This window comes from Ailuropoda melanoleuca, chromosome 6 (genome assembly GCF_002007445.2).
Source record: "Ailuropoda melanoleuca isolate Jingjing chromosome 6, ASM200744v2, whole genome shotgun sequence".
NCBI lineage: Eukaryota > Metazoa > Chordata > Mammalia > Carnivora > Ursidae > Ailuropoda > Ailuropoda melanoleuca.
This window is the reverse complement of record NC_048223.1, coordinates 107,462,142-107,487,978: the sequence shown is the minus strand read 5'-3', so window position 1 is coordinate 107,487,978 and position 25,837 is coordinate 107,462,142. Positions and strand designations below refer to the sequence as shown.

Below are 25,837 nucleotides of genomic sequence, written 5' to 3'. Positions count from 1 at the left end.
CCAAAATATAAAAACAGTGAATACACCAGATTCTTCGTGCTGTGACACTGTATGAAGGATCACTTTACCTGTGCAAGGTCAGAAACATCATTATTTTCTTTCCTCTGAGTCAGAGAAGCTTAAGTCAAAGAAGTGAGTAGAGCTGGTAACAGAGATGCAACCAAGATCATTGGTTAATAGATTTGCTAATTATTTTTATGATTGTGCACATTAGCTCCTATGTGCCCCATTCAATCTTTGAGCATGACAGAACCAGCTAGATGAAAGAGAAATGAAAACTCTTTCAAAGGGTAAAAGGGGAAAAATTTAGGCATTATTAATATTGCTGATAATATATTCTACACTTATGAACCTCGCCCCTCATTCAGAGGTACTCTTAGGGCTTATAACATGCTTATGTAGATCAGACACATATCTGAGATTGGTGGCAAGTGGCTCTTCTAAAATCAAATCAAATTGAAAGACATCTGCTTACTCTGAAATGTCAATGACTCTACAAATGGCAAAGGGAGCAGGCTGGGTAGATATCTCCTAAGCGTGCTTGGGACACCTTATGTTGAACCTCTTCTGAAACTTTGAGCAGTTTTTTTTTGCATATCATCTGGCTTTTGTGGGCAGAGTGATATGACTTCTAATGTATATGTGGTGACAGTTGTTCACTGTAATCAGAATGGAACTTGAGTCCATGAAGGTTTTGCTGTTTTTTTGATGTTGTTGTTGTTTGTTTTTTTAATTGAGTCGTTCAACCTCAGCAGTCATCAAGGGGCCATTTAGTCCAGAGCTCCAAATCCAGCCCTGGGCTACATCTCCAGATAATGTAATATGTTATTTATCCCATTCATATTAAAATTCTTTAGGAAATCCTTCTATCAGGAGAAGAACCACCGCTTTTGGTTTTGTTTTGTCATTCCCTTCCTATCCTATTAGAGTGTGTGTGTGCGCGTGTGTATGTGTGTGTATGTGTAAAAAAAACAAAAACAAAAACAAAAAACACCTCAGGATAAAAAGTTGAGTCAGCAACTAGGAATTCTAGTCTAAAGAATCTAGACTCTAGAACAGAGTCATCAAACTATTGCCAAATCCTGCCTACCGTGTGTTTTCATAAATAAAGTTTTATTAGACCACAGCCACCCTATCTGTCTATGTATTATCTACTACTGCTTCCCTGCTACAGTGATGGAGTTTAATTACAAGGGAGAATCTATGGCCCACAAAGCTGAGTATGTTTAGTGTCTGGCCATTTACAGAAAAAAGTTTGCTAAACCCTGATCTAGACAGTGTTCCTAACGGTATGCCCAGAATCAGGTTGGTAGACCAGATGAACTGCAAGCCGTTCTACAGGCATCTTGTTAAAGATGAGAATGATACACAGACAACCCAGGGGTAACCATAGTAAATCTATAGGCAGAGTATTTAGGCATTTGCTACTTTCATTGAGCATCTGATAGTAACTTAGATTTCACTTTACCTGAGATTTCCCTTAGAAATCCTAGAGGGAACTGGACCAATTCATATTCCTTTCTGTGTCCGAGGTATTTACAGGGCCTGTGGCAACAAATAATCAAATGTTCAGTATATGTGGTTGAATGAATACAGACATATCAAAGGGCAGTTGGCACTATAATTGCTACCAATCCACTGGGGTTTGATAGGATACCAGGTAAGAAATCTATTTAAGAGTGGTGGGTTCGGGTTCGTAGGCTGGCAGCAAATTTTAATCTTCTCAGCTCTTGCTGTGAAGCCCATTGTTCTTTAACTACCTTTACTGGTCTCAATTTAATTTTTCTCTACTCTGTAAGTATATGTTGTGGATGGATAATAGGCTTGAATTTTATTAGGTGGGATCTAAAGAAGACGTTCCTGGTATAAATGATGTTACTGGAACAAATGACTAAGAGATGTTAATGAATTTCCTTTTCTGGCCTTTAAAAATTAATGGGATGCAAGCTCTTCTCTCTGAAAAGGTTAAAGACCAGGGGTGGGGATTAGTCAACTTAAAATATATTTATCTTCCTTGGAACTTTTGTTTCTAACAGGGAACCAACGGAAGAATAGGTATTTATTAAATAGCTACCATGTGCCAAAAATCATAATAGTTCTTTTAATTTTCAGCACCACCCTAAGAGTTAGATACCATTCTCATTTGCAGAGAAAGATACCATAACCATACCAAGATACCAGAAAAAGATGGAGAAATTACTTAGAGTCATCTTGTGAGTTGAATCACTCAGGACGTGAATAAAGGACTATCCATGTCCACAACCCGTGGTCTTTCCACTGGACCGTGATAGCCTTTCTGTTCAAAAGTAATCAGTCCTGGGGCGCCTGGGTGGCACAGTTGTTAAGCGTCTGCCTTTGGCTCAGGGCGTGATCCCAGCGTTCTGGGATCGAGCCCCACATCAGGCTTCTCTGCTAGGAGCCTGCTTCTTTCTCTCCCACTCCCCCTGCTTGTGTTCCCTCTCTCACTGGCTGTCTCTCTCTCTTAAATAAATAAAATCTTTAAAAAAAAAAAAAAGGTAATCGGTCCTTTCTATCCTTTTTGAAGAGATTTACTTTGTTTTGGAAAGTGGAGCTCCTGCTTGGTTGTTAGGGTAGCACTGATTCTGTGCACTCGCACCAAGAGAATTTTGGTATTTTTTTTCCATTTTTTTCTTCTTCCCTGTTTGTTACGCTCCTCTTTGCTTATCCTGTAGAGTTTCAAACACTCTGAACCTTTTCTCAAAATAGATTGTTCTAAATCTAGGAAACTTTTGAAGTTATAGATTCCTGCATACTCCTAGGACCTATTGGACTAGAACCTCTGGGGAAGAGACCCAGAGATCTAAATTTTTAACAGGCTTCCTTTCTCTGCCCTACGTCATAAATGTCAGAAAGACTGTCCTTTAGAGAGTTAGTCTTTCAGTGCCCTTCAATGACATCCTCAACTTAGCACTCTTCCTAATTAAGTTTATAGAGTTTCCTTTTCTTTCACTTTCTTTCTTTTTCTTTTTCTAACATGAAAAAGATTATTTTGTAGTTCTTTAGTTCCAAGGCTAGTTAATATTTCTAACTAGAATATGGCTTGCTCTTTTTATGATTCTGTCAGGAGGAACAGAGCATGCTTATGTAACAAATAAAATGGAACTCTTGCACACAAAAACTTCATTTTGGACTGTCATCAGAGCCTGATCAATATGTGTCCTAGGGTCCAAATAAGGATACAGACTACACTTCTCATTCCAACCATCTTAGCCACCAAGTCCATCATTATCAATCTTATTAGAACTAATATCTCAGGGGCGCCTGGGTAGCTCAGTCCGTTAAATGTCTGACTCTTCATTTCGGCTCAGGTCATGATCTCAGGGTTGTGGATCAAGCCCTGCATCATGCTCCATGTTAAGAGGGGAGTGTGCTTAAGGATTCTCTCTCCCCCTCCCTCTACCCCTCCCCCACCTCTCTCTCTTCCCCCCTCCCTCTTAAAAATAAAGAACGAATATCTCATATAAAACTGTATTATATTTCTATTGCTGCCTAAAAAATTACCATAAATTTAGCTCCTTAACAAAGCACAGTTTTGTAGATCAGAAGACGAGGTGAACTCTGCTGGTTTTTTACTTAGCGTTTCATAAGGTTGAAGTTAAGATGTCAACTAGCCGGGCTCCCCCCTGGGGACTCTGGGATAGCATTCTCATCCACATTCATTCAGGTTATTGATAAATCCAGTTCCTGAGGCTGTAGGTCTGAGGTCACTGTTTCTTTGCTGGCTGTCATCTGGTCCTGTTTATTCCTAGAGACCACCCACATCTCTTCTCCCACAGCCTCTCCATTTTCAGTCCAGCAATGGCACCTAGGATCCTTCTCATGCTTACTCTCTGGCTTACTCTTCTGCTCTTCTTTCTTTTTTTTCCCCCTGCCTTTAAGAGCACATGTGATTAGATTGGGTCCATCCAGATAATCCAAGATAAGCTCCCTATTTTAAGGTTAACTGATTAGTAACCTCAATTATATATGCAGTGTTCCTTTTGTCATGCAATCTAACATATTCATCAGGGAAGGACATCTTTGGAAGGGGAGGCAAAATTCTGCCTACCACACTCACCCACACACATCATTAAAATGTAATAAAAATAGATCTTCTATACTATAAAGATAAAAGAAGTATAATGTATATTAAGTGAATACATTTTTCATTTATTTTAATATGTGAGAGTATAGATCCTACACTATTAGAAGTCAAGTTGTCCGAAAGAAGAGTATGATGAAGACTGATACAGATTGGTAGGACTGGCAACCCAGTTTCCAAGAGCAGCATGATTGTCAGTTATGTGATTTTAAGAAATGGTGAGAGGGCCCCTGGGTGGCTCAGTCAATTGAGCATCTGACTCTTGGTTTTGGCTCAGATCATGATCTTGGGATCGTGAGATGCAGTCCCAAGTCTGGCTCTACACTCAGCGCAGAGTCTCCTTGAGAGTCTCTCTCCCTCTGAACACCCTCCATCTCCCATGAAAATAAATAAACAAATAAAATCTTAAAAAAAAAGAGAAATGGTGAACAGCTCTTGGAAAAGTTCTCAATAAAATTTTGAAAAAGAATACAATCTTCCCTTGAGTTAAATGGGAGTTAAATTTTGTAAAACTTAGTATATGTTAAAAATTCAAAAAAAAATACGTTGATATGTAAAATGGAGTTTTGACTCTAGAGATAGTTTTCCACCTATAGGAAAGCCTAGTGTAATATTTGAACATTATGTGTGGTGATATCTAGCATCTCCTTGTCCATACCCTATGCCCAGGGTATGTGACATAGTGATATTGTGACAATTTTAAAACATCCCGCGAATTTACAAAGGGTTCCCTAGGGGATAGTGGCATTTATCCCCCACCAACGCCCCCCCAATGAGAAATACCAGCAAAGTGACAAGAAAAACTTTTCAGCTTGGAGATAGTGGTTGGTTCTCTCTGAACCTTTAACAGAAGCTCTGTCTGTTCTTGGCCTGCTCATATAGGTTTAATAACTCATCAAAAACAAATTCCCTAGGTCATATACACTCTGGACATTTATACTGTAGGGATATGCATAGGTGAAGAGTGAGGGTCAGGGAGCCATGCAGTATTCAGTTCATTCTTGGGTTCTGTGTGACAGAGAGAGTGTAAGGTAGAGGTTACAATTATGAACTTGGGAGTCAGCCAGCTTGACATTTGATACCAGGTTCTGCCCATTATCAGTTGTCTGAGTATGGACAGGTTCCCTCAATTCTTGGAGCCTTGTTTTCATCATCTGGAAAATAGGGAAGTATGTCTGTCAGAGCACCTAGCCAGGTGCTATGGAAGAAACCCTGGTTTTTTTAAGGCGCATCCTGTCCCTTCGCTTCTCTTCTCTGCACTGTGGCACCAGCATAGGGTTCTGTACTGAGGAGATGATTCCTTTTTAATGTGCAAGTGTTTCTTGAATCTGCGAGATAAGATTGGCTTTCCAAAGGGACTAGATTCTTCCAGAATCTGAATATTCCCTGGTCCTTCTCCAGAATTCTAGTCCATCAGGTCCTAGAAGTCTCTCATGATGAGTAGATCAAATATTTATTTTATTTTCTACTGTTCACCAAACTTTGCCTGTGTTTTTTTCTTTGCTGAGGGCTCTGTCCATTTTTTGACTAGAGTATTACCTCTTCAAAAATAGACTGATGCTTGAATTTTCTCCTAAAGTCCATTAAGCAACCTGAGTCTTGTTCCCTGAATTTTAGGGAAGATTGGTTATTACTCATAATTTGTATAAAAACCCAGCCATGGCAAAAAAGAAAAGGTCTCTCTCAGGATTTTCAAACACATTTTAAAGCAAACAAGAGCTGAAATGTCTTCAGAGGTATGAAAATAGCAACGGATTCTCATTAGCCTCATCACTAGAAGAAAAAATTAGATAAATACCTAATTACTGAAGGCCTTATGCTGGGCTCTATGCAAAGGACATGGTACAGGCGCGGTCTCTGTCCATGGGAAGCTTGCTCTAGAAAACCCTCTTACTGAGAGCACCACATCTTTGGGTACAGGATGGAGGGACTGATTAAGTGGGTGCTGATGGTGGTGGTAATTTGCAAGGGATACAAGAAATTACATTGCAGTGTAGGAGGGAAGTATAGCTCACAGCTAAGCGCATAAATGATACTCAATAAAGAGCTGAAGATTTAACAAGTCATGGAGACTTCTTTCCCAAGGCAATCTCTGAACAGAATTTTGGGAGATCATCCTTCATTTCAGAGAATTAGGCTCATGTACCCTGATGTGGAAGTGCCGGGCGTCCTGTCTGTCATTTCTCTGCCACCCCTCCATGTAGCTCTGACACACAGTCCACATTACTGACCATTTTTCTTCTGGGAAGCAGCCAGGGAGTGCATTCCCTTGAGCACTTGCTCTGGCATTAATCTCCAGCTATGTGTTTTCATTTCACTTCCTGTAAAATTCCATCTGTAGATCCTGTGCTTGACCTAAGGTTAGATGGCAGGGGAACAAAATACTGATTCTCATTTCAAATCACAATTGTTGCTAAAAATAGCAAACTTCATAACCTGGTAGCTCCCTTGGATGCAAAGTGATGGATGAGCTTCTGCTGATTAAAAAAAAAAAAAGTCCATAACTCTCAAACTATAGTTCGAGTTAAAGTAAATGGTAGTAATAAAGCACAGCTAATACACTGCTGAATTATTCATATTGATTATAAAAACTTCACCCTCAATGTCAAAGAAGCCACATCCTATACAGGGTATCTGTAGTCAGAGATCACAGGAGTTGCCTAGTCCTACATGAAAAGGAAGGTTCACATACTGAATCAGGGTTACACTAAAAAGCATGAAGTAAAGAAATTACTGTAACTAGAAAATGTTGTAAATAACAAATAGAATTCATTAGACATTGTTAATAGAAATAATTATAAGCTACTATATTCTGGTGCAGTTGATAACTTGATGATGGCCTGTGAGTAAGTATTCCTTGCTCAAAGCTAAAACCTAAGGATGGCTCGTAGTCTTAAGACCTCTGTCCTTATCTCCTAACTGGACTCCCTGCTTTTCCTACCTCTGCCATTCTCTAGTTTATTCTACACACAGCAGTCAAAATGACCGCTTAAAAAATGTTGTCAGTTTCTGTCATATTTTTGATCACATCCCTTGAGTGCCTTCCCATCTCACAGATGAGAAAACCCAACCTTCTTACACTGTCCTTCAAGAAAGGCTTTTTGCTTGATCCAGCCCCTGCCTCCTTCTCTCTACTCATCACCCTCTGAGCTATAAGCGTGCAACTTCTTCTGTTCCTTGAATATACCTTAAGGCCTTGAAACCTGTAATTTCTTCTGCTTCAGATGTACACCCATTTCCGTCCCCAGCTTAATTCATCTGCCCAGGGAGGTCCTACAAAGCCATCCAAATTAAAGTAGTCACCATGCTGTCACTTTTTGTACCCTGTTTTGTTTTGTTTTTCTTTTTCTTTCTTTCTTTTTTTTTAGAGGGGAAGGGAGGGAGTGAGAGTGAGAGAGCACAGGGGATGGGGTGGGCAGAGGAAGAGAGAGAATCTTAAGCAGTCTCCACAGAGCTGGATGAGGAACTTGATCTCACAACCCTGTGATCATGACCTGAGCCAAAATCAAGAGTCAGATGCTTAACTGACTGAGCCACCCAGGCGCCCCTACCCTGTTTTGTTTTCATCCATCTTATTGGTGGGATTGATGCATGCTCCTTGAGACTGGAGTCCTTCTTGTTTTATTGAATGTTTAATCCCCAGTATCCAGCACAGATTCTGTCATGTATTGTCCCCAATTCATCTGGTTTGTTGAGTGATACGCTCAGTTGTACACACATGTTATTATAGGAGTGTTAAATGCTTTTCCCTGTGTATCATTTTACTGCTTTAATGGGCTAGCATCACTCTTTTCTTTGTTTAGTGGGCAACTAAAGCTTCTCTGATCTGATTCACTCCCATCGTTTATGATAAGAAACCTAAACCATCCAGATATGCCAGTAGACTTGTATTTAAGAGAAAAGATCAATTCTAGGCACAATGGTGACTACTATTTCAGGGTCCATAGAGTGTTTTCTCTGATGATGCAAATTCTTTGGCTCTCAGATGCAATGAGCTCATTGTATATTAGTAAATATTTATAAAGTACTCTATTGACTAAGTGTTTCACAATCAGTTTGATTAGTGGTTCCTCCCAGCAACCTTGTGAGGTCAATCAGCAGTATTAAAGAACAGCCCAGAGATGTTGGGCAGTTTGCCCAACATCACTCAGCAGGTCATTGGCAAAGCCTGCATTGGCAACTTCAGAGCCCATTACTGTGACGAGACCTGGTGTTGACTCCTCTTGAAAGGGTGACCCCTCATCGCTTTTCTTGTAGGGTAGACATATAAACACTGAATGTTCTGAAATGAGAGAAGTGTAAAGGCCTTGAGTTGAAGGAGTTATTGCTGCAATTAGAAACTGGAACCGGCTACTGAAATTTGAAAATGTTACTTAATGGAGGTGAATTAGAGGACATTATTTTTGAGAGAAGGAGAGAATTATAGTTTGAAAAAGTAGGAATGTAAAAAGCAGGAATGTGTGTAGAAAATTAATTTGGGTGGCTTTGGGGATTGAGAAATAATAAGTTATAGGACCAAAATATTTTAGGAAGAATCTGGGTCATGGTATCAGATCTAAGTTCTATTCAGAAATAAGTTAAGTTCTCTCAAATAATATGCCACCGACCCACCTCCATCAAGCTGTGTTTTCTGATGTTTTGTGAGGGGGAGATCTGCTTTTAAGTATATAATGTTTCATTCTCTGAAGTCCAACATACAAATTACACAGGCCCTGCCATTATCAATATGTCCTGCTAAATGTCTTCTAGGAATATTATATCAAGGAGAATCTGCTGTAAGAAACCACGCTGCATCTCACTTCCCTTTATATTTTTTTTCTGTTTTTTTTTTTTCCTTTCTTTGGGATTTCAGATAAGTTGTTCTAAGTCAGTGATCTGTTATGTTCTATATCATTTTCACCCTTTGGACCTTCAGATTATATCTCCTAAATCTGTTCCTTGGAAGCAGATTCTCTTAAACCAAAAACCACCTACAATAATAACTGCTTACATTGGTAAATTCTTTCTACACATCGAGAAATTTTCAGGGAGCATCTCCTTTAACCCTTCCAACAATCCTATGAAAATGGATACCATTTTATCCCCTTTTTACAGGCAGGAAAACTAAGGTCCTAGAAACTTTGTGCTATTAAGATGTTACTAATATCATGCTTTCCCTTCTCAGAACCTTCCAAAGGCTTAACATGGTCTGCGAGGCTCAGTGTGGTGTAGGTGCTGTTGTCTTCACCAAGTGGCCAACTATATTCCCATTTTCCTCCTTGTTTATAGCCTCTGTCCTAGGTGTGCTCACCTCCTTTCTGTGAGTCATACACTCTGAGCTTGGACCTCATTTAGTGTCCTGGTACTTGCTGTCCCACTGCCTGTAATACTCTTTCTCGCCGTACATATCTGCCCACTTTCTGTCATTCCAGTGTATTCTCAAATGCCTGATCACAGCGGCCTTTCTCTGACCGTGCTATGTAAAGTTGCACACCCCTTCTTCACTCTCTGTCCTCCTTACTCTTTTTCTTTTCCTTAATGGCATTTACCATCACCTGAAAAATCATACATTTGTGTCTATGTTTACAATCTGTCTCTCCCCACTGGAATTTAGGCTCTGCAAGAACAGCAATTTTGTAGTGTTATTTTTTTTTTTTTCCTATCTCTCTTTTATTGCCGGGGCCCAGAACAAGGCCTGCAACATGGGAGACACAACATAACATAAATAATTGTTGAATGAGTGAATGAATGAACCATTGCAATATAGTGCAACACTCTATTTCTAGTAACTAGGTTAACTTCACGGGAGGTGCACGTTATTCCTGGCTATGAAAAATCAGGCTTGGACTTCCGATGAACATGTTGTAGCACCTGTTACCAAGTATTTCAGGTGCCACTAGTGCCACAGAAAGATTCAAGCCAAAAAGGATCTGAGTGTTTTAATTTATACTGTGTTCATCTTGAAACATGTAAGAATTCAGGGAAGGGACTATGTTTTTAAACGATTTTATTTATTTTATTTGAGAGCAAGAGAGCATGCATGCATGAGTGGGGGAAATGGGGAGGGGCAGAGGGAGAGGGAGAAGCAGGCTCCCCGCTGAGCAGGGTGCCCATCTCAGGGCTGGATCCCAGGACCCCGAAATGATGACCTGAGCAGAAGGCAGACAGTTAACTGACTGAGCCACCCAGGCATCCCAAAGGAAGGGGCTGTTTTAAGATTGTGAATGGGACTGCCAGTTTTATCGATATTATTTTGTTTTTAATTTTTTTAATTTAAATTCAATTAGCCAACACATAGTACACCATTAGTTTTTGATGTAGTGTTCATTGATTCATTAGTTGCATATGTTACTTTGCTTTTTAAATAAATGGGAAATCTGAGGGCAGTGAGACCTGGCAGTTCTCCTGGTACTTATGGATGAATGTTAGTGTTGCCTAGAGTGATGGTGTAGGTTAGAACTCTATGCTTGTTTGGCTGGACCGTCCAGATTTTGTGGAAGGGATGTTGCCTATGGGCAACTGCATGCACTGCATGCAGACCGGAGGGGGTACACATCAGTGACAGAAGTTTTTCTGGGAAAAAACAAGTGATTGTTTGTTTGTTTGTTTACTCTATCTCATGAGGGATGCTGAAGTACATTCTCTGTAAGGATTATATGTAATTTTTAAATTTTTAATATCCTCTTTGACGACCAGCTCTAGTCCTGGTCCCTTTCCCAAATGTTGCCATCATTTTCAGTTTGGTATGATTCCAAAGTACAATTGTACAAGTTTCTTAAACATCTAAGCCTCTATGTTTTTCTGTTTGTTTGTTTTTTGGAGGATATAGTATCCCATATAGTATTATGTTCCTTCCTTACAGTATTCCATTTTAAGATGGATAGGCTTTATAAAGTGAATTTTGTTCTCTGATGAGATGAAAGTACTTTTGCATATTTGATAACCTGTAATTCTGAGAAGTGTCTTGGCGCGTGAATCAGAAAACCTGAGTTCTCCTCATGACTCAAGTTTCAGCTGAATGCTTGACTTGCTTTAGCCTGACTCTCAGCTTCTTCATCTGCAGAATCACAAAGTTGAGACTATTCCATTGTGTGGAAACTACTTTTTTGATCCCTGGAAGTTGTGTGGAAACATTAAAGAATCACTAAAGAGGGAGACTAGGACGTGTGTGGGTGGGGGGCATGGGTTGGGGTGGTGGACAGGTGCTTCAATAAGGATAGCTCCCTATCTGTTGAGTGTACATTTAGAGTAGAGCTTAAGCTCTCCTACTGCTTAAGAAAAAAAAATGAAAATCATTGAATAGAGATGAAATCATGTCTAAGACCTTATTGAAGTTCTAATAGTCTAGAATTTTTAGCTTTCCTGAAAGTAATCGGGACACAAAAATGGTGATATTATAAGATATTGCAATGATATGCAACAATGAACAAACCATGTTTTCTGGCCAGACTCAATCATTTCACTTTTAAAGAAACTAAGAAGAAAATAGATGGGATATAACAGGCAAAAGATATACCTCCATCTCAACATTTCAACCCCTGGCTGTCGCGTGCAATTTCGGGATGGTATTTTTCTCTAAGCCTTACTTCTCAGAAGTGTGTTGTAGGCTTCCCTATGGATGCAGAGTTCCCCCAAACTCCTCCAGCTACAGGAATTTTAGAATATTACAAATACAGCTAGAGATCAGCTAGTCCAGTCGTCTCCAATTACACACGAGGAAGCATCTCACATTTTTCATTCACTTAACTTTCAGAAAACTCAAGGTAGCAAAAGCTCACTTATGCACCACCATGTGAGGCTGAGGTTCCCCCCATCTATGGGAAACAAACCTAACAATTTGGCCCTAGACCGTAATACCCAGAGAACAGCTTCCCCACCTTAGGATAATTGCATCATTTAAAATCAGGGAATCAAGAAAGCCCATTGTCACCATTAAACATTTAAGTTGCTTAAGCTTCCAGAATACATTTTTCATAATTTTGTATTATATTCAATTAGCCAACATATAATACATCATTAGTTTTCGATGTTTTTCATCATTTTCATGTGTATATTCTGATTGAAGGGAGAGGAGGACCAAGTAACGTTGGCTTCATTCAATAAATATTTCACTACTATTTTCCTATTCCCAGGGCAGGACAATTACAGTGCTTCTTTAGCCAAACAGTGTGTCCTGTAAGAGAGTGGAGCACTGTGTCTGAAGTCCCATGTGACAATTAGCAATTATAGCTCAAATTTGTTTTCTGATGCAGATGGCAAAACATAGCATACACACACACACACACACACACACACACACACACACACACACACACCCCATTCCTGTCTAGCACTCTTCACAACCAGGGGGAAAGTCTGCAGTGGTCCCTAGTACCATCACTACCTTTGAGTCTTTATTAGATGCTTGGGCTGGGGGTCCTCTTTCAAACACAAAATTGACTTTAGGATGATAACTGGCAGATATTATGCATAGATTGGTGGTTCTTTGTTTGAGAGGCAGTGATCTAAGTTCTGTGTGCTTCACTGGGAAAATCCATCCTTTTCCTTTTTTCTGGACAAACTCTCATTCTATAAAGAGCACAATTTCAATATGTGAGCAGCTACATCTCTGTATTAAGCATCTGGGCTTCAGAGACTAACTGCCCGGGTCTGAATCGGGCTCTGCTCATTGTTGCCATGTAGCATTGGGCAAGTCAGTCATCCTCTCTAACTTTTGATCTCCTCATCTCTAAGATGTGAATCATACCAGTACTTAACTCATGGAGATCCATGAGAATTAAGTGAGCCAGTCCTTGTAAAGTGCTCAGGCAGAGTGTGGTATGTCTTCAGTGTTCTGTAAGTGTTCTCTATTATCATTCATAAACAATTCGGCAAGCAGATATGAGTGTGGAGTAACTCATACCTCAGCATGAGGATGGATGTGCTATGTGATGGATCAGAAATACCTGGGGATTAGGGTCATATCAGAAGAGAGAACCCTTGGTAAAGCTGAATAGACATGCCCCCCCAAAATTTATCTTTGTGTAACTGATAAATGCATATTTTTCCATTGTTATATTGATATAGAATACTTTAATAAATATAAGACATTTTATGTACACATTTGTATGATTTCTTCCTAAGTAAGCCCCTAAATTCTCTTACATTTATGTCTCATAATGACTCTTGCCTGACATAAACTCAGGGTAGGAGAGCCCTGAAGTTTTCTTGCCCCCTCACCATGCAAAAAAGAAATAGAATCATCAACTGTGAAATTTCTCCAATTATATTTTCTAATAACAAGGAGAACATTTAAGAGAAGTGGTGTTCAGTTCAATCATCATCATGATTGGAGCCCCTTCTGGATTTCAAGAAGCAGCTATGATGTTGGAGGGAGAAGAGTAAGTGTAAAGGCACTGTGCTCTCCAGCAGGTGGTACCGGGCCTGGAGAGCAGCATCCGATAAGGTGGCACACAGCAGAATATAAAAACAAGGTAGGAGCCATTCAGATGAGTTTGAGCTCATTCTGCAGAGGGGTGTGAGAAAGTTCAGTGAGGGAAGGGATATTTGAGTCCAGCCTTGAAACAGAGAAACAGGCGGAAAGAAGGGTGAAAGGGTAAATATGAACCAGTCCTGCCTTCAGAGAACAGAATCTATTAACACAGAAAACTGTGAGCCAATGACACTTTCAGTACAATGTATAGGGCTCTGGGATGTCATTGAAGAAAGAATGAAGTCAGGTAGTCATCTGGCATTGCCAGGAGAGGCGTCCCAGGGAAGGTGGCTGTGGAGTGAAATCTTAAATGATGAGAAGGAGTAAGTGCCCTCTGCCCTCGCCACCACTACCGACTTGTCTGCTGAGCAGCGGGTATCACATCTGCAAAGCTTTGGAGGCATGAAAGCGGCTGCACGTGTGAGGAAGAGTGAGCAGTCATGTTAGTGAGCTCCTGCAGGGAGTTCTAGCCGCAGCAGGACGGTAACCGCTTGCACCAGCCTGGGAAGTATCACGGGAGCAGAGGGTACAGATAGAGACGCTCCAGGCAGGCAGGTGCGTGTGTGAGAAGGAAGTCGTGGACATCATCTAGTTAAGGATAATACTCTTCCCTGCCCTAGCTCCTGAAAAAGAAACCTTTACTTAAAAAGGAGACCTCTATTTAAATTATTTGCCCTCCCATACTTAGGCAAAATAGAGATCCAGGTATCAGCACGGGTTTTAGTTATTTTTATACTCAGTGAACTGAAAGATGTTTCAGAGGTAAAAGTAACCACTATTTTGGTGTTCTCTGTATTATGGATGAACATTTTTACCACTCGAGATGTGTGGCATGTGTAACAATGTGGTGTGGACGATATTGCCACCTTTTCTTTGGAGTCATACATAGTCACATTCAGATGCATTCAGGAGGGTTCTTATCTCAGCTACCCTGTGTGATGAGAAAGAAACATCAGGAACACAATGTGATAATCCAACAAGGAAATGAAGACAATGGCACAGTAGGACTGGAAAGATGAGCGGGAAATTTTACAACTTGTGGACACATAGGTACCTATCCCTGACATTTAAAAAATAACTTAAAAAATTTACAAATCAAACTAAATTGGAAATACTGTGACCCGTGGCAGAGTAGAAATCTTTGTATCACTTTGACATGCCTCTCCCTAAATCCCCTATTTAACCCCCTTCTCTCTAATTCTGCAAATTAACCTGAAAAGTTCAGGGTCTCCAAGAAACAGAGGGAAGCTTGTTCAGCTCAGGATGCACCATGATGTCTCAGCAGCACGTTTAAATTATATGTTTAGGCTGACAGGCAAACGTATTTCACGGCAGAATCCTTAGAAAGCAGGAGACAATTTCCTTTAGCTCCACGTCATCGTTTGATGTAGATTGCCTATTATATTCTTGAGGTATTATGAAAAATGGATTTGGAGATATTTTCTTGACAGTGGGTAGACTAATGGAATCTGGTGACTGTATTTAAAATGTGCAGGGGTTTGTTATAACATGGTAATAGAAATATCAATTGCACTGACAGGTTAAAAAAAATCTGTCAATGAATGATAATGAAGTTATTTAAATGTCGACTCACTCGCAAACATTTTCCAAACCCTAAATTATTCTCACTGCTTTAACCTCATGCATCCTAAGTTATTAAGGAGCAGTGTCTGCGATGCAGCCAACGCGCCTTTGGCTTTGGAAGCTATTTTTATGCCGCCAAATGCACTAGGAGCAATGAAAGTGGCTGCTCTTAATGATTTTAGGAAAGAAACAAAACACAGAAGCCACAGCTGCTTGATTGAGAGGAGGATGTTGTTCCGCTTTTGGGACATCTCACTGGCACTGGTTTGAGTCATGCCCCAGTGCTTCCTTGCTTCCTGTCCCTAAGCTTCCCCTGCCCCTCGGGTCTTTGTTTTGTGACCTTGGCAGTCTGGCTTGGGATGCCCGGGCTAGGGCACTTACCTCTCTGGGGTCCGAAGATTACTTCTTTTTGAAGGAGTGGCCTGGATCATTCTTGGTTCAAAGAGTGTCCAGGAGGCTTCTGCGTTCGTTCTCCTTCCATATGGAGAAGACCCCTCATGTGCCAGCACTATCCTGAGACCTGGGGATTTGGGGGGGGGGGTGAACCAAACATATGTCCACTGCCCTTATGGTGCTTAGAGTAGTCTAAGATGCCAGGCAGGGGTTTCTTGATTAAAAAGTAGGGGAGCACAGAACATGCTCCCCACCCTGGTCCCACTTCCCCCCACAGGGCTGATTGAATCTGCTAGTAGCAAGAACTGTAGTAGTCCCTGCCAGATTATGCAGGCTTCTTCATTTTGACTTAGTAGAAGTCCAACTGGCCGTACAAGAAGAGCAAGCTTCCATCCAGTCAGCCAGTCAGTGAAGAACAAATTGTGAGCGCCTGCCATGTCTGGGACAGTCTTCTGAGAGCGAGGAAGACAGCGGCGGGCAACACAGACATCTTTTCTATTCTGCTCTCATGGAACTTTCATTCCAGAGGGGGAAAGACAAAATTAAAAAAAAAAAAAAGTACAAATGTATCAGATGGGGGGTAAATACTATGCATAGAGAAAACAGAAGAGGCTAAGAAGGATGGAGTATGCTGGAGGTGTGGGAAAGATGCTGTGTCATACAGGATGACCAATGTTCAGCAAGAAATGAGGAGGCCATCTGGGGAAAGAGCTTTCTAGACACACGGAATAGCAAGGCTGGAGTGGGCTGGGGTGGGGGCACGCAGAAAAGGCAGAGGAATTAAGAGTTGGGCATCTATTATGTTACCAACTTAGTAGATAAGAAAGCACATCTGAAGTTGATTTGTGGAGGACCCCAGAAGACAGACTGGTTACTCCGCTAGTTGAGAGCCTGTGTCTAGTTCTGTTTGACTTCAAGTACTCCTCTTTCTATGAAGCTGTGCTGTCTTGATAATCTTCGTGAGACATGATCAGATAATTCACAAGCTGACCCGCTTCTTTTGATATTTCTAGCCTTCCTAGGAGCTAGGGTGGACCAGATGACAGACCTACCTTCTCTTTCTTCTTAGCTCATTGTGATGGTTTCTGCTTATGGTTTTCTTGAGATGGATTCTCTCTGGCAGGCCCTGTGTCCTTTTACCTGGTATGAAGAAAAGCCAGGTTTTGGTCTACACCATGTAAAACTTCAGTTTGAGTTCATGTTCCTTTTACAAAGAAATGCTGAACTAGGTTTTTAAATAGATTTCCTTTTCCTCTTGTGACTTTTGAGAGAGGCAGTGCAGCCTGGGGTTGAGGATGAAGGCTCTCGAGTGGCAGCCTGCGTGAGGACTGCATCTTCCAAATTCTGTGGCCTCAATTATATTCCTGGCTCCTCCTCGTCTGTAACCTGTGATTAATATCAGTGTCTGTCACATGGGCTTCTGCATGTGAAGGGCTTAGATCACATTGTAAGCACCCTGATAAACATTCATTTTTATTATCTGTTAGGTTTCCTAAGCATGAAAGTCCATTCAGAAAATCCTGGCACGCTTATTATAGAAGCAGAGTGTAGAATCATTCACTCTCAAATTCCAGCCAGTTCTTATCCTTACCTCTCTAATTTGAGCCCCACACAAAGCTCCTGGCACACATGTCCTTTAAAATATGATAGACTAGATTTGGTTACATTTAAAAATGGTAGTAACTTCATGAATATTTTCTCTTCAAAAAAAGCTAAATCTAAATTATTTAGTATATTCAAATTCTTCTTGAGGGTTTGTGTTGTGGGTTTTAGTAAGTGATAGGTAAAGGATACCAAAAATAATCAAGANTTCATGAATATTTTCTCTTCAAAAAAAGCTAAATCTAAATTATTTAGTATATTCAAATTCTTCTTGAGGGTTCGTGTTGTGGGTTTTAGTAAGTGATAGGTAAAGGATACCAAAAATAATCAAGAAAAAAATTAGTGACAAAATAAATAAACAAAAGCTGTCACTTAGAGATGGCCTATTACATGCCAGTCATTGTGTTCAGTACTTTTTATGGATTAATTTAGTTTACAAATGATTCTGTGCTTATTTATTGTCTCATTTGATGCTGTATTATCATACCAGAGGAAATGCAATCACATTTTCTTTCTGCCACTCCCTGTGGAAACTAGTCATGCTCTGTATTGGTCCCTTCTTTGTGTGTGATGGGACACTGCCACCTGAAAAAGAGCACAAGGTCTTGGAAGGTAGGGGGTGCCATGCATTGACCGTGGTTTCTCCATTCATCAGGGCAACTCATTTCAGCTCTATGACTATAGTAGATACTTAAATAAAGACATACTTTCAAATGTTCTAAAAGTCACTATTTAAGATATGTTTGCAAAAAAGGTAGTATAAGGATTAAGGATCAAAAGCAAAAAACCTGAGCTCCTTAATTTAGTCACTTGCATATTTACTTTACTGGAACGCTTTTTTTCTTTTTTTTTAAAGCTTTCAACTTTTTCTTGCGCAGCATAGTTGCTGACAAAAACCCTGTTTCCATCTGTATATAAGTCAACCTGTAAACAAACCTGAAAGAAAAAAAGTTTGTTTTGGAATGTTTTAAAAAATGGTACAAGTTGAGAATTCAAGGCTGTTTATATTGCATGTTAAATACATTACTGTGTGCTACGTATCTTTTTAAGATTACTCTTTCTTTTTTTTTTCCTTGACAACAGCAGTCATTTTATGGTTGGCATAGACTGGCATTTCTCTTTGCAAATTTGATTTGTTTTAAATATTTTTGTTGTTCCCCTTTTCTTATAAAAACGAGATTCATAATCTTTCTTTTGCCTTTTTTTTTTTTTTTTGGTCTTTGATATGCTTTTCCAAAGTATGTTGCTCAGAACACTAATTTAATTAAATATCCCTCGAGAATGAATCCTATAGTCAAATATGTTTGGAAAATGCTTCATAGAATATGCATTTAAGAAGTTCACAGGGTATATTAAATAAAAAGATTTATGTATGTATATGAGGAGAATAAAATTTATAAGTTCTCAAGTAAAGGAACATTAAATTTTGCCTTATCAAGCATTTCCTAACATTTTTTGATCTCGGATAACACTCCTCTCCCCCATATCTAGGGACGATACTTAAAATATTTAACAGCCAGTACATTGGCTCACCAGCCTGCCTGCTGCTCAACTGTCTGTCTCTCATCTGCTCTTTCAGAGCCCAGATTCCTAGGGGGCTGCATTTCCCACCGTTGACCATACAAGGATAACTGGAAGCATCTGTTAGCTGGGAAGGGGAGTTTGCAGATGGGCACTAGGAATCGCTTTCCAGGGTGCAGTGCCTTCTCCAAGGTCACTGTCTTCTCCCCTGGGACTCAGGCTGATTGGCATAGGCGCTAACCAATCAGAGCGGGTGCTTCTCTTGGTGCTGAACAAATTTCTTGAGGACCTCTGCTGTGCCAACCTTCAATCTTTTGGTTGCTGGACTGTGAGGAAATCTAGGAGGTCTCCAAGGGAGAAGCCATGTGGTAAGACTGGCGGAAGTGCTGCTAGGAGAACTTAGCGCAGTAACTATTTACCAGCTGGTTTGCAAATATTAAAAATTTTCACTTCTGTACCCTTGAATTGATGTATCCTGGCTGACTGTTAGTATTACCCATGACGCATGTAGCACTTTATCTAATTCTAATTTTGTGGGACAACTTTGGACAACTGCTACTCTGTGCTGTTTTGGACATGTAGAAATGAATAATTTTTTCTCTTTCTGTTCATTATTACAATGCCATGATGTTTAAACATGTAACTCTGCTGGAATTGAGAAATTTTGATTCAGTTTCAGAACTTTGAAAAATCAAGAGGCAAGAGACAGCATTAAACAATGGTGGCAGACACCTTGAAGGATCTGGACTGGTGATGTTATAATAAGGGGGAAGTGTCCAATAACGTATTGTAAGCTCTCTGAGAAAAAAGTTACTAATGTATGTCTGAGCTAGTCACTTTATTAACTGGTCACATTGACATTTCAGCTAAACACACACACAAAAACACACACACAAATGAGAGTGATTCCATGTAGAATCCTCGTGGAGTCATGCTCATTTGCCCTTGTAGAGTATACTTTTTGAATGTAAACATATTCGTTAAATAGCTCAAGGATTAAGTTGATAGAAATGATAATTAATTATTGCCCCTTTATAGACCCCCTACTTCTCTAGCCTCCATTCCTATTATCCCACTAGGAAAACTAAACCATTCTCTCATCTCCAACACAGTCCCACTGATGTCCATCTGTGGCTGGGCAGCATCTGTCAGTGGATCCGTATTTGCACACTCTGTCCTCCTCCCATTACCACCACCCGCCCGCCCCCGACAGATTTTTGCATCCATTTGTTCTTGAACTTGTGAGTATTATTTAGAATAAAGATTAGAAAAAATTATCTGATGAAAGGAGCTAGAGAAAGGCTAGTGAAATTTTGGAGACAAGCAAGTCTTAGGAAGGAGAGGAAGTTGACTGATTAAGGCTAGGGTAAGAGAGGGGGGAAATTTTCACACACCAAGATTGGACTGAGTGAAGAAAGAAGTCTCAGGTATTTCTTAGAGAGCTGGAAGAAATTGCACATCAGTATGAGTTTGAGGGGGAAAAGATGAATATGGAAGAAGGATCTAAAGAAGTTTGTTGTAGTTCATGGATAAGATCTCCTGTGAAAGTTTTGAATGCTCTTCAAATAGTCTTGGCTATCAAGCCACTGTTTGTTGGACTGGGATAGAGCACAGGCTGGTCCAGAAAAGAGCCAGTTATATATTTGGGTAACAAAAGGTGACCTCTAGTTCATGATGCTCTGATTACTTCCCTTTCCTAAAACCCTACCCATTTTCCATTTTCAAGTGCAATAGTTCTTCGAGAAACTTTATGTAATACCCCAATCTTCACTGATTTGCAGAGTCACCTAAATTCTATCACGTGTTCACTCTTATCTAATTATATATAATTGATTATGTAATTTATAATATAATTTATTATTTAGTTATGTATTATCTATCTATATACAAATTTTAGGGGAAAAATGCCCTGGTTCTCCAGCCAGATTAAATTCTTAATCCCCTAATTGCAGGATCACATGTTATGCAGCTTTCTTGGTCCGGTGCCTGGTCCAGGGTAGCTTCTTAGTGAATGGTGATGAGGTTGTTAACACAAACTTCTTCTACGTAGTCTTTATGGCCTGCAGGAATTTGTACTTTTATCACTATCAGGAATGAATTAAAATGGTTATATTTTTGTGTTTCTATTTAAACCAACTTTATTTTTTTAATAATAACATTTTTTATTATATTATTTTACTCACCATACAGTACATCCCTAGTTTTTGATGTAAAGTTCCATGATTCATTACTTGTGTATAACACCCAGTGTACCATGCAATACGTGCCCTCCTTAATACCCATTACTAGCCTATCCCATTCCCCCCCGCCGAAGTCCTCAGTTTGTTTCCCAGAGTCCATAGTCTCTCATGGTTCATTCCCCCTTCTGTTTACTCCCCCTTTCTTCTTCCCTTTCTTCTCCTACCTATCTTCCTACTTCCTCTATTCCATAAATGAGTGAAACCATATGATAATTGTCTTTCTCGGCTTGACTTATTTCGCTTAGCATTATCTCCTCCAGTCCCGTCCATGTTGCAGCAAATGTTGAGAAATCGTTCTTTTTGATGGCTGAGTAATGTTCCATTGTATATATGGACCACATCTTCTGAATCCAGTCACCTGTTGAAGGTCATCTCGGCTCCTTCCACGATTTAGCTGTTGTGGACAATGCTGCTATGAACATTGGGATGCATATGGCCCTTCTCTTTACTACGTCTGTATCTTTGCGGTAAATACCCAGTAGTGCAATGGCTAGATCATAGGATAGCTCAATTTTTAACCTTTTAGGGGACCTCCACACTATTTTCCAAAGTGGATGTACCAACTTGCATTCCCACCAACAATGTAGGAGGGATCCCCTTTCTCCACATCCTCTCCAACATTTATTGTTTCCTGCCTTGTCAATTTTTGCCATTCTAACTGGCNAATGGTGGTATCTCAGTGTGGTTTTGATTTGAATTTCCCTGATGGCTAATGATTTTGAACATTTTTTCATGTGTCTGTTAGCCATTTGTATGTCTTCATTGGAAAAGTGTCTGTTCATATCTTCTGCCCATTTTATGATTTGTTTATTTGTTTCTCGTGTATTGAGTTTGAGAAGTTCTTTGTAGATCTTGGATACCAGTCCTTTATCTGTGGTGTCCTTTGCAAATATATTCTCCCATTCCGTGGGCTGTCTCTTAGTTTTTTTGACTGTTTCCTTGGCTGTGCAGAAGCTCTTTATCCTGATAAAGTCCCATAAGTTCATTTTATCTTTTATTTCTCTTGCCTTTGGAGATGTGTCGTGAAAAAGGTTGCTCTGGCCGATGTCATAGAAGTTGTTGCCTATGTTCTCCTCTAGAATTTTGATGGATTCCTGTCTCACATTGAGGTCTTTCATCCATTTGGAGTTTATTTTTGTGTATGGTGTGAGAGAGTGGTCAAGTTTCATTCTTTTGCATGTAGCTGTCCAATTTTCCCAGCACCATTTATTGAAGAGACTGCCTTTTTTCCACTGGATGTTTTTTCCTGCTTTGTCAAGGATTAGTTGCCCAAAGAGCCGAGGGTCCATTTCTGGGTTCTCTATTTTGTTCCATTGGTCTATGTGTCTGTTTTTGTGCCAGTACCATGCTGTTTGTGATCACAGCTTTGTAGTACAGCTTGAAATCCGGCAATGTGATGCCCCCAGCTTTGTTTTTCCTTTTCACCAATTCCTTGGCGATACGGGGCCTTTTCTGGTTCCACACAAATTTAAGGGTTCTTTGTTCCAGTTCTTTGAAAAATGTCATTGGTATTTTGATTGGAATGGCATTGAAAGTGTAGTTTGCTCTGGGTAGCGTAGACATTTTAATGACAAGGATGCCCACTCTTGCCATTATTATTCAACATAGTACTAGAAGTCCTTGCACCAGCAATCAGACAACAAAAAGGGATAAAAGGTATCCAAATTGGCAAAGAAGAAGTCAAACTGTCTCTCTTAGCAGATGACATGATACTGTATATGGAAAACCCAAAAGAATCCACCCCCAAACTACTAGAAGTTATAGAGCAATTCAGTAATGTGGCGGGATACAAAATAAATGCTCAGAAATCAGTTGCATTTCTATACACAAACAATGAGACTGAAGAAAGAGAAATTAGGGAATCTATTCCATTTACAATAGCACCAAAAATCATATGTTATCTCGGAATTAACTTAACCAGAGACGTAAAGGATCTATATTCTAGAAACTGCAAATCACTCTTGAAAGACATTGAAGAAGACACAAAAAGATGGAAAACTATTCCATGCTCATGGATTGGAAGAATTAACATAGCTAAACCAACTTTATTTTCTAAGCCTTGTTAATTCTTATCTATAGCATTGAACTTAACACGTTTTAGCCTTACATTTTGCTTCTCAAATAAAGCTGTTAGATTTTTGAGAGTGGGGGCAATGTGTTGTATCCTGGTACATAGCACAGGGTCTGGTACATTTTAGGAGTTCTACGGATGTAAATGAGTGAATAAATGAATTGGGATCTCCTATATATAAAAAGAAGGCTAAGAGGAAACTGTTTGTTCCCTTTAAATTGAAACGAACAAAAACAACAGAAAAACTGTGGTATAGTGTAAGTAACACAGGGCTTAGGGTCACAACACCTATATTCAAATGCTAGCTGGCAATTTGTCAGCTGTTTTGTTTGAATAGGTCACTTAAGTTCTGTCAACTACTTTCTTCAAATACAGAAAATATTTTCTCCTGCACCTGGTTGTAATGATGATCTAATGAGATTACAATTCTGAAATATGTAATAAACTTTGATAGAGATGGTGATTAAAGCCTATTGATTCAGTCAGAATTAATAAGTTATTGACCAAGGGCTAGATAAAGATGAGAGAATCTTCAAAAAAGATAGGTCAGTGCCAAGAAGTAATGTCCTCCCAACTCCAGGTTGCTTAACAACAGAAAAGGCCACTGAGTAAGACTGTGAAATTTTACTTATTATTAAGATGTTTTCTTACTCTTAAATAATAGGAAAAGACTGAATGACCTTTGAAGGGACTGACCCACCATATATTCTATGACTCATGAAAGGAAACTCAATTTGTAGATAAATCAGGAGAACCTGCTTTTCCACTGTGCCAAAGATAAAGCAAAAGTTTGAAAATGTCGGATCTGCATAAAAAGTCTTTATTTTTGTGGTCAATTCAAGAGACACCCTCATCTCTTAATCTTTTAAAATTAACCACATCCTTTATGCAATGTACGTACATTAAGGAGCAGTAAAGAGATGCAGTTTTAATTTTTACCAATTCAATTTAAATGCAAATGTTAACCACTCACATGATACTACTGTGTACATAATTAAGCATCATTATATACTACATGAATCATCTAGAAACCTCCTGAGAGTCATTCCACTATGTAAAACATGCATTATACTGACAAGCAGCCAAATGACGTATACTTCTGTCCTCATTAATGCTCCTTTTGAATTATAGGTCAACTGATTATGGAACAACTTATGAGAAGCTGAATGATAAAGTTGGGTTGAAAACAATTCTAAGCTATCTCTACGTGTGTCCTACCAACAAGCGTAAGGTAAGACATGTGTATTCAGCATGCTGCTTATTCATGATGTGACTTCTGTCTTGAATGGCTAACCTCTCTAGCTACGTAAAAATCCGCTACAGTAAAGCCGGGATTAGAGGTATAAAGATGAGTTGATGGATGTTAAGGTGGTAAAATGTCTGACACCTCATAATTTTCAGAGCAACAGCTGTGAGAGGTAGCTATATCATTACCATTTCTGAAAGGCAACTCCAAGGAATGGGTCTACTTGAGTGGATGTTGTCTTGTAAGAGTTCTGACTAGTCTGTCACAAGAATCAGAAGGAGTCTTGATAAGATGGAGGAGAAGGTGGGGTTTTCATCAGAAGTCTCCCTGTTTTCCCTTGACATGAGTAAATAGATCAACTAGAGTTGGGGTGAATGTGTCCTTCTGTAGCATGTTGGATATCTCATTTCTAAAGTTTATTCAGCCTGCCCACAAACGTCAGGTTGGAGATACTGCTGGAAGGAACCTTGGATATCATCATATACTCCACCCTAATTTTATAGATGAGAAAATAAAGGTTCAGTGAAAGGTAATGCTTTGCCCCATTGCAGAGTTATGGGCGCAACTGGATCTAGGATTCAGGTTCCTTGGTTGGCAGTGGTACTGTTTTCGCTGCATTTTTCTGCTCCTAGTAAGAGGGCTTATCTCCCCTTCAGAGAGAAATGTTATTTTCTCAAGGAAGACAGTATTTGCTTTTAAATGAGAAAGACTTACTTGTGTTAGGAGGAGAGTGGCACTATATCCGTTCTTTGGTTTTTATAAACTTGCATTGTCAGATTCTGAATTCTGACATACAGTTTCTAGGTGTTGTGTGAATTGCATGAAATAACAGTATCCATCAGGAAAGAGAAGAGTGTTGTTCATTAGTATGTCCTAAGTCGTGTTCTTTTATGACAGTAGCAGTGATATCTAGGTTCTCAGTCAGATCTGTCAGTAGTTACTGTTAAGTGACCTTGGACAGGTATTTCATTTTGTTACCCGAACTCCGGGAGGTGGATGAGAACGTCTCTGAATGGTCAATCCTTAACACTGGCTGCACATCCAAAGCACTAGGTGATTCCCAAATGTGCAAACCCTCGTCTCACCCCCAGTGCTCTGGATTAGGGCTCAGGTAACTGCACCTTGAGCAAGCTCCCCAGATGCTTCTTATATGCATCTAGGATTAAGAATTGCTTGTGCAAAGTGTAACGTTCCCTCTGGCCCTAAACTTTTCAAGTTCTTCAGTAGACGCAGTGTAACTCAGCAGCTGTGCATAGACTCTGATGTCAGATGGTGTGAGTGGAAACCCAGCTAAACCAGGTAACAAGTGTATAACTATGGTGATTTACTTAATCTCTCCAAGCAGTGTCATCAAATTTAAAATAGGGATCATGATAATCCCTACCTCTTGTGAAAAGTTGTAACTATTATCTGAAATAAAACATTTCAAGTGTTTATAGCACAAAACAGCTAAGGCTCATTAGTGTTTTCTCTTTATTTTTTTTCTCATCTGCCTCCTCCTTCTTCATATAATTATTAGAAGTAATAGTAGTGATTATCCTCCCTAAATAGCAATGTTTAGAACTTTCTGTAATGATAGAAATGTTCCTTTAAGCTGTCCAGTACCTTAGACATTAACCACTTGTGG

General features: G+C 39.7%; 1 protein-coding gene across 1 annotated transcript in view; it reads left to right on the top strand.

The window, feature by feature from the left end:
- The window catches only part of SORCS1 (sortilin related VPS10 domain containing receptor 1), a 518,641-nt gene that overhangs the window by 268,602 nt on the left and 224,202 nt on the right, over nucleotides 1-25,837 (top strand). The window contains 1 exon segment of the mRNA XM_034663251.1: nucleotides 24,096-24,195. Coding sequence (XP_034519142.1) covers nucleotides 24,096-24,195 — 100 coding nt within the window.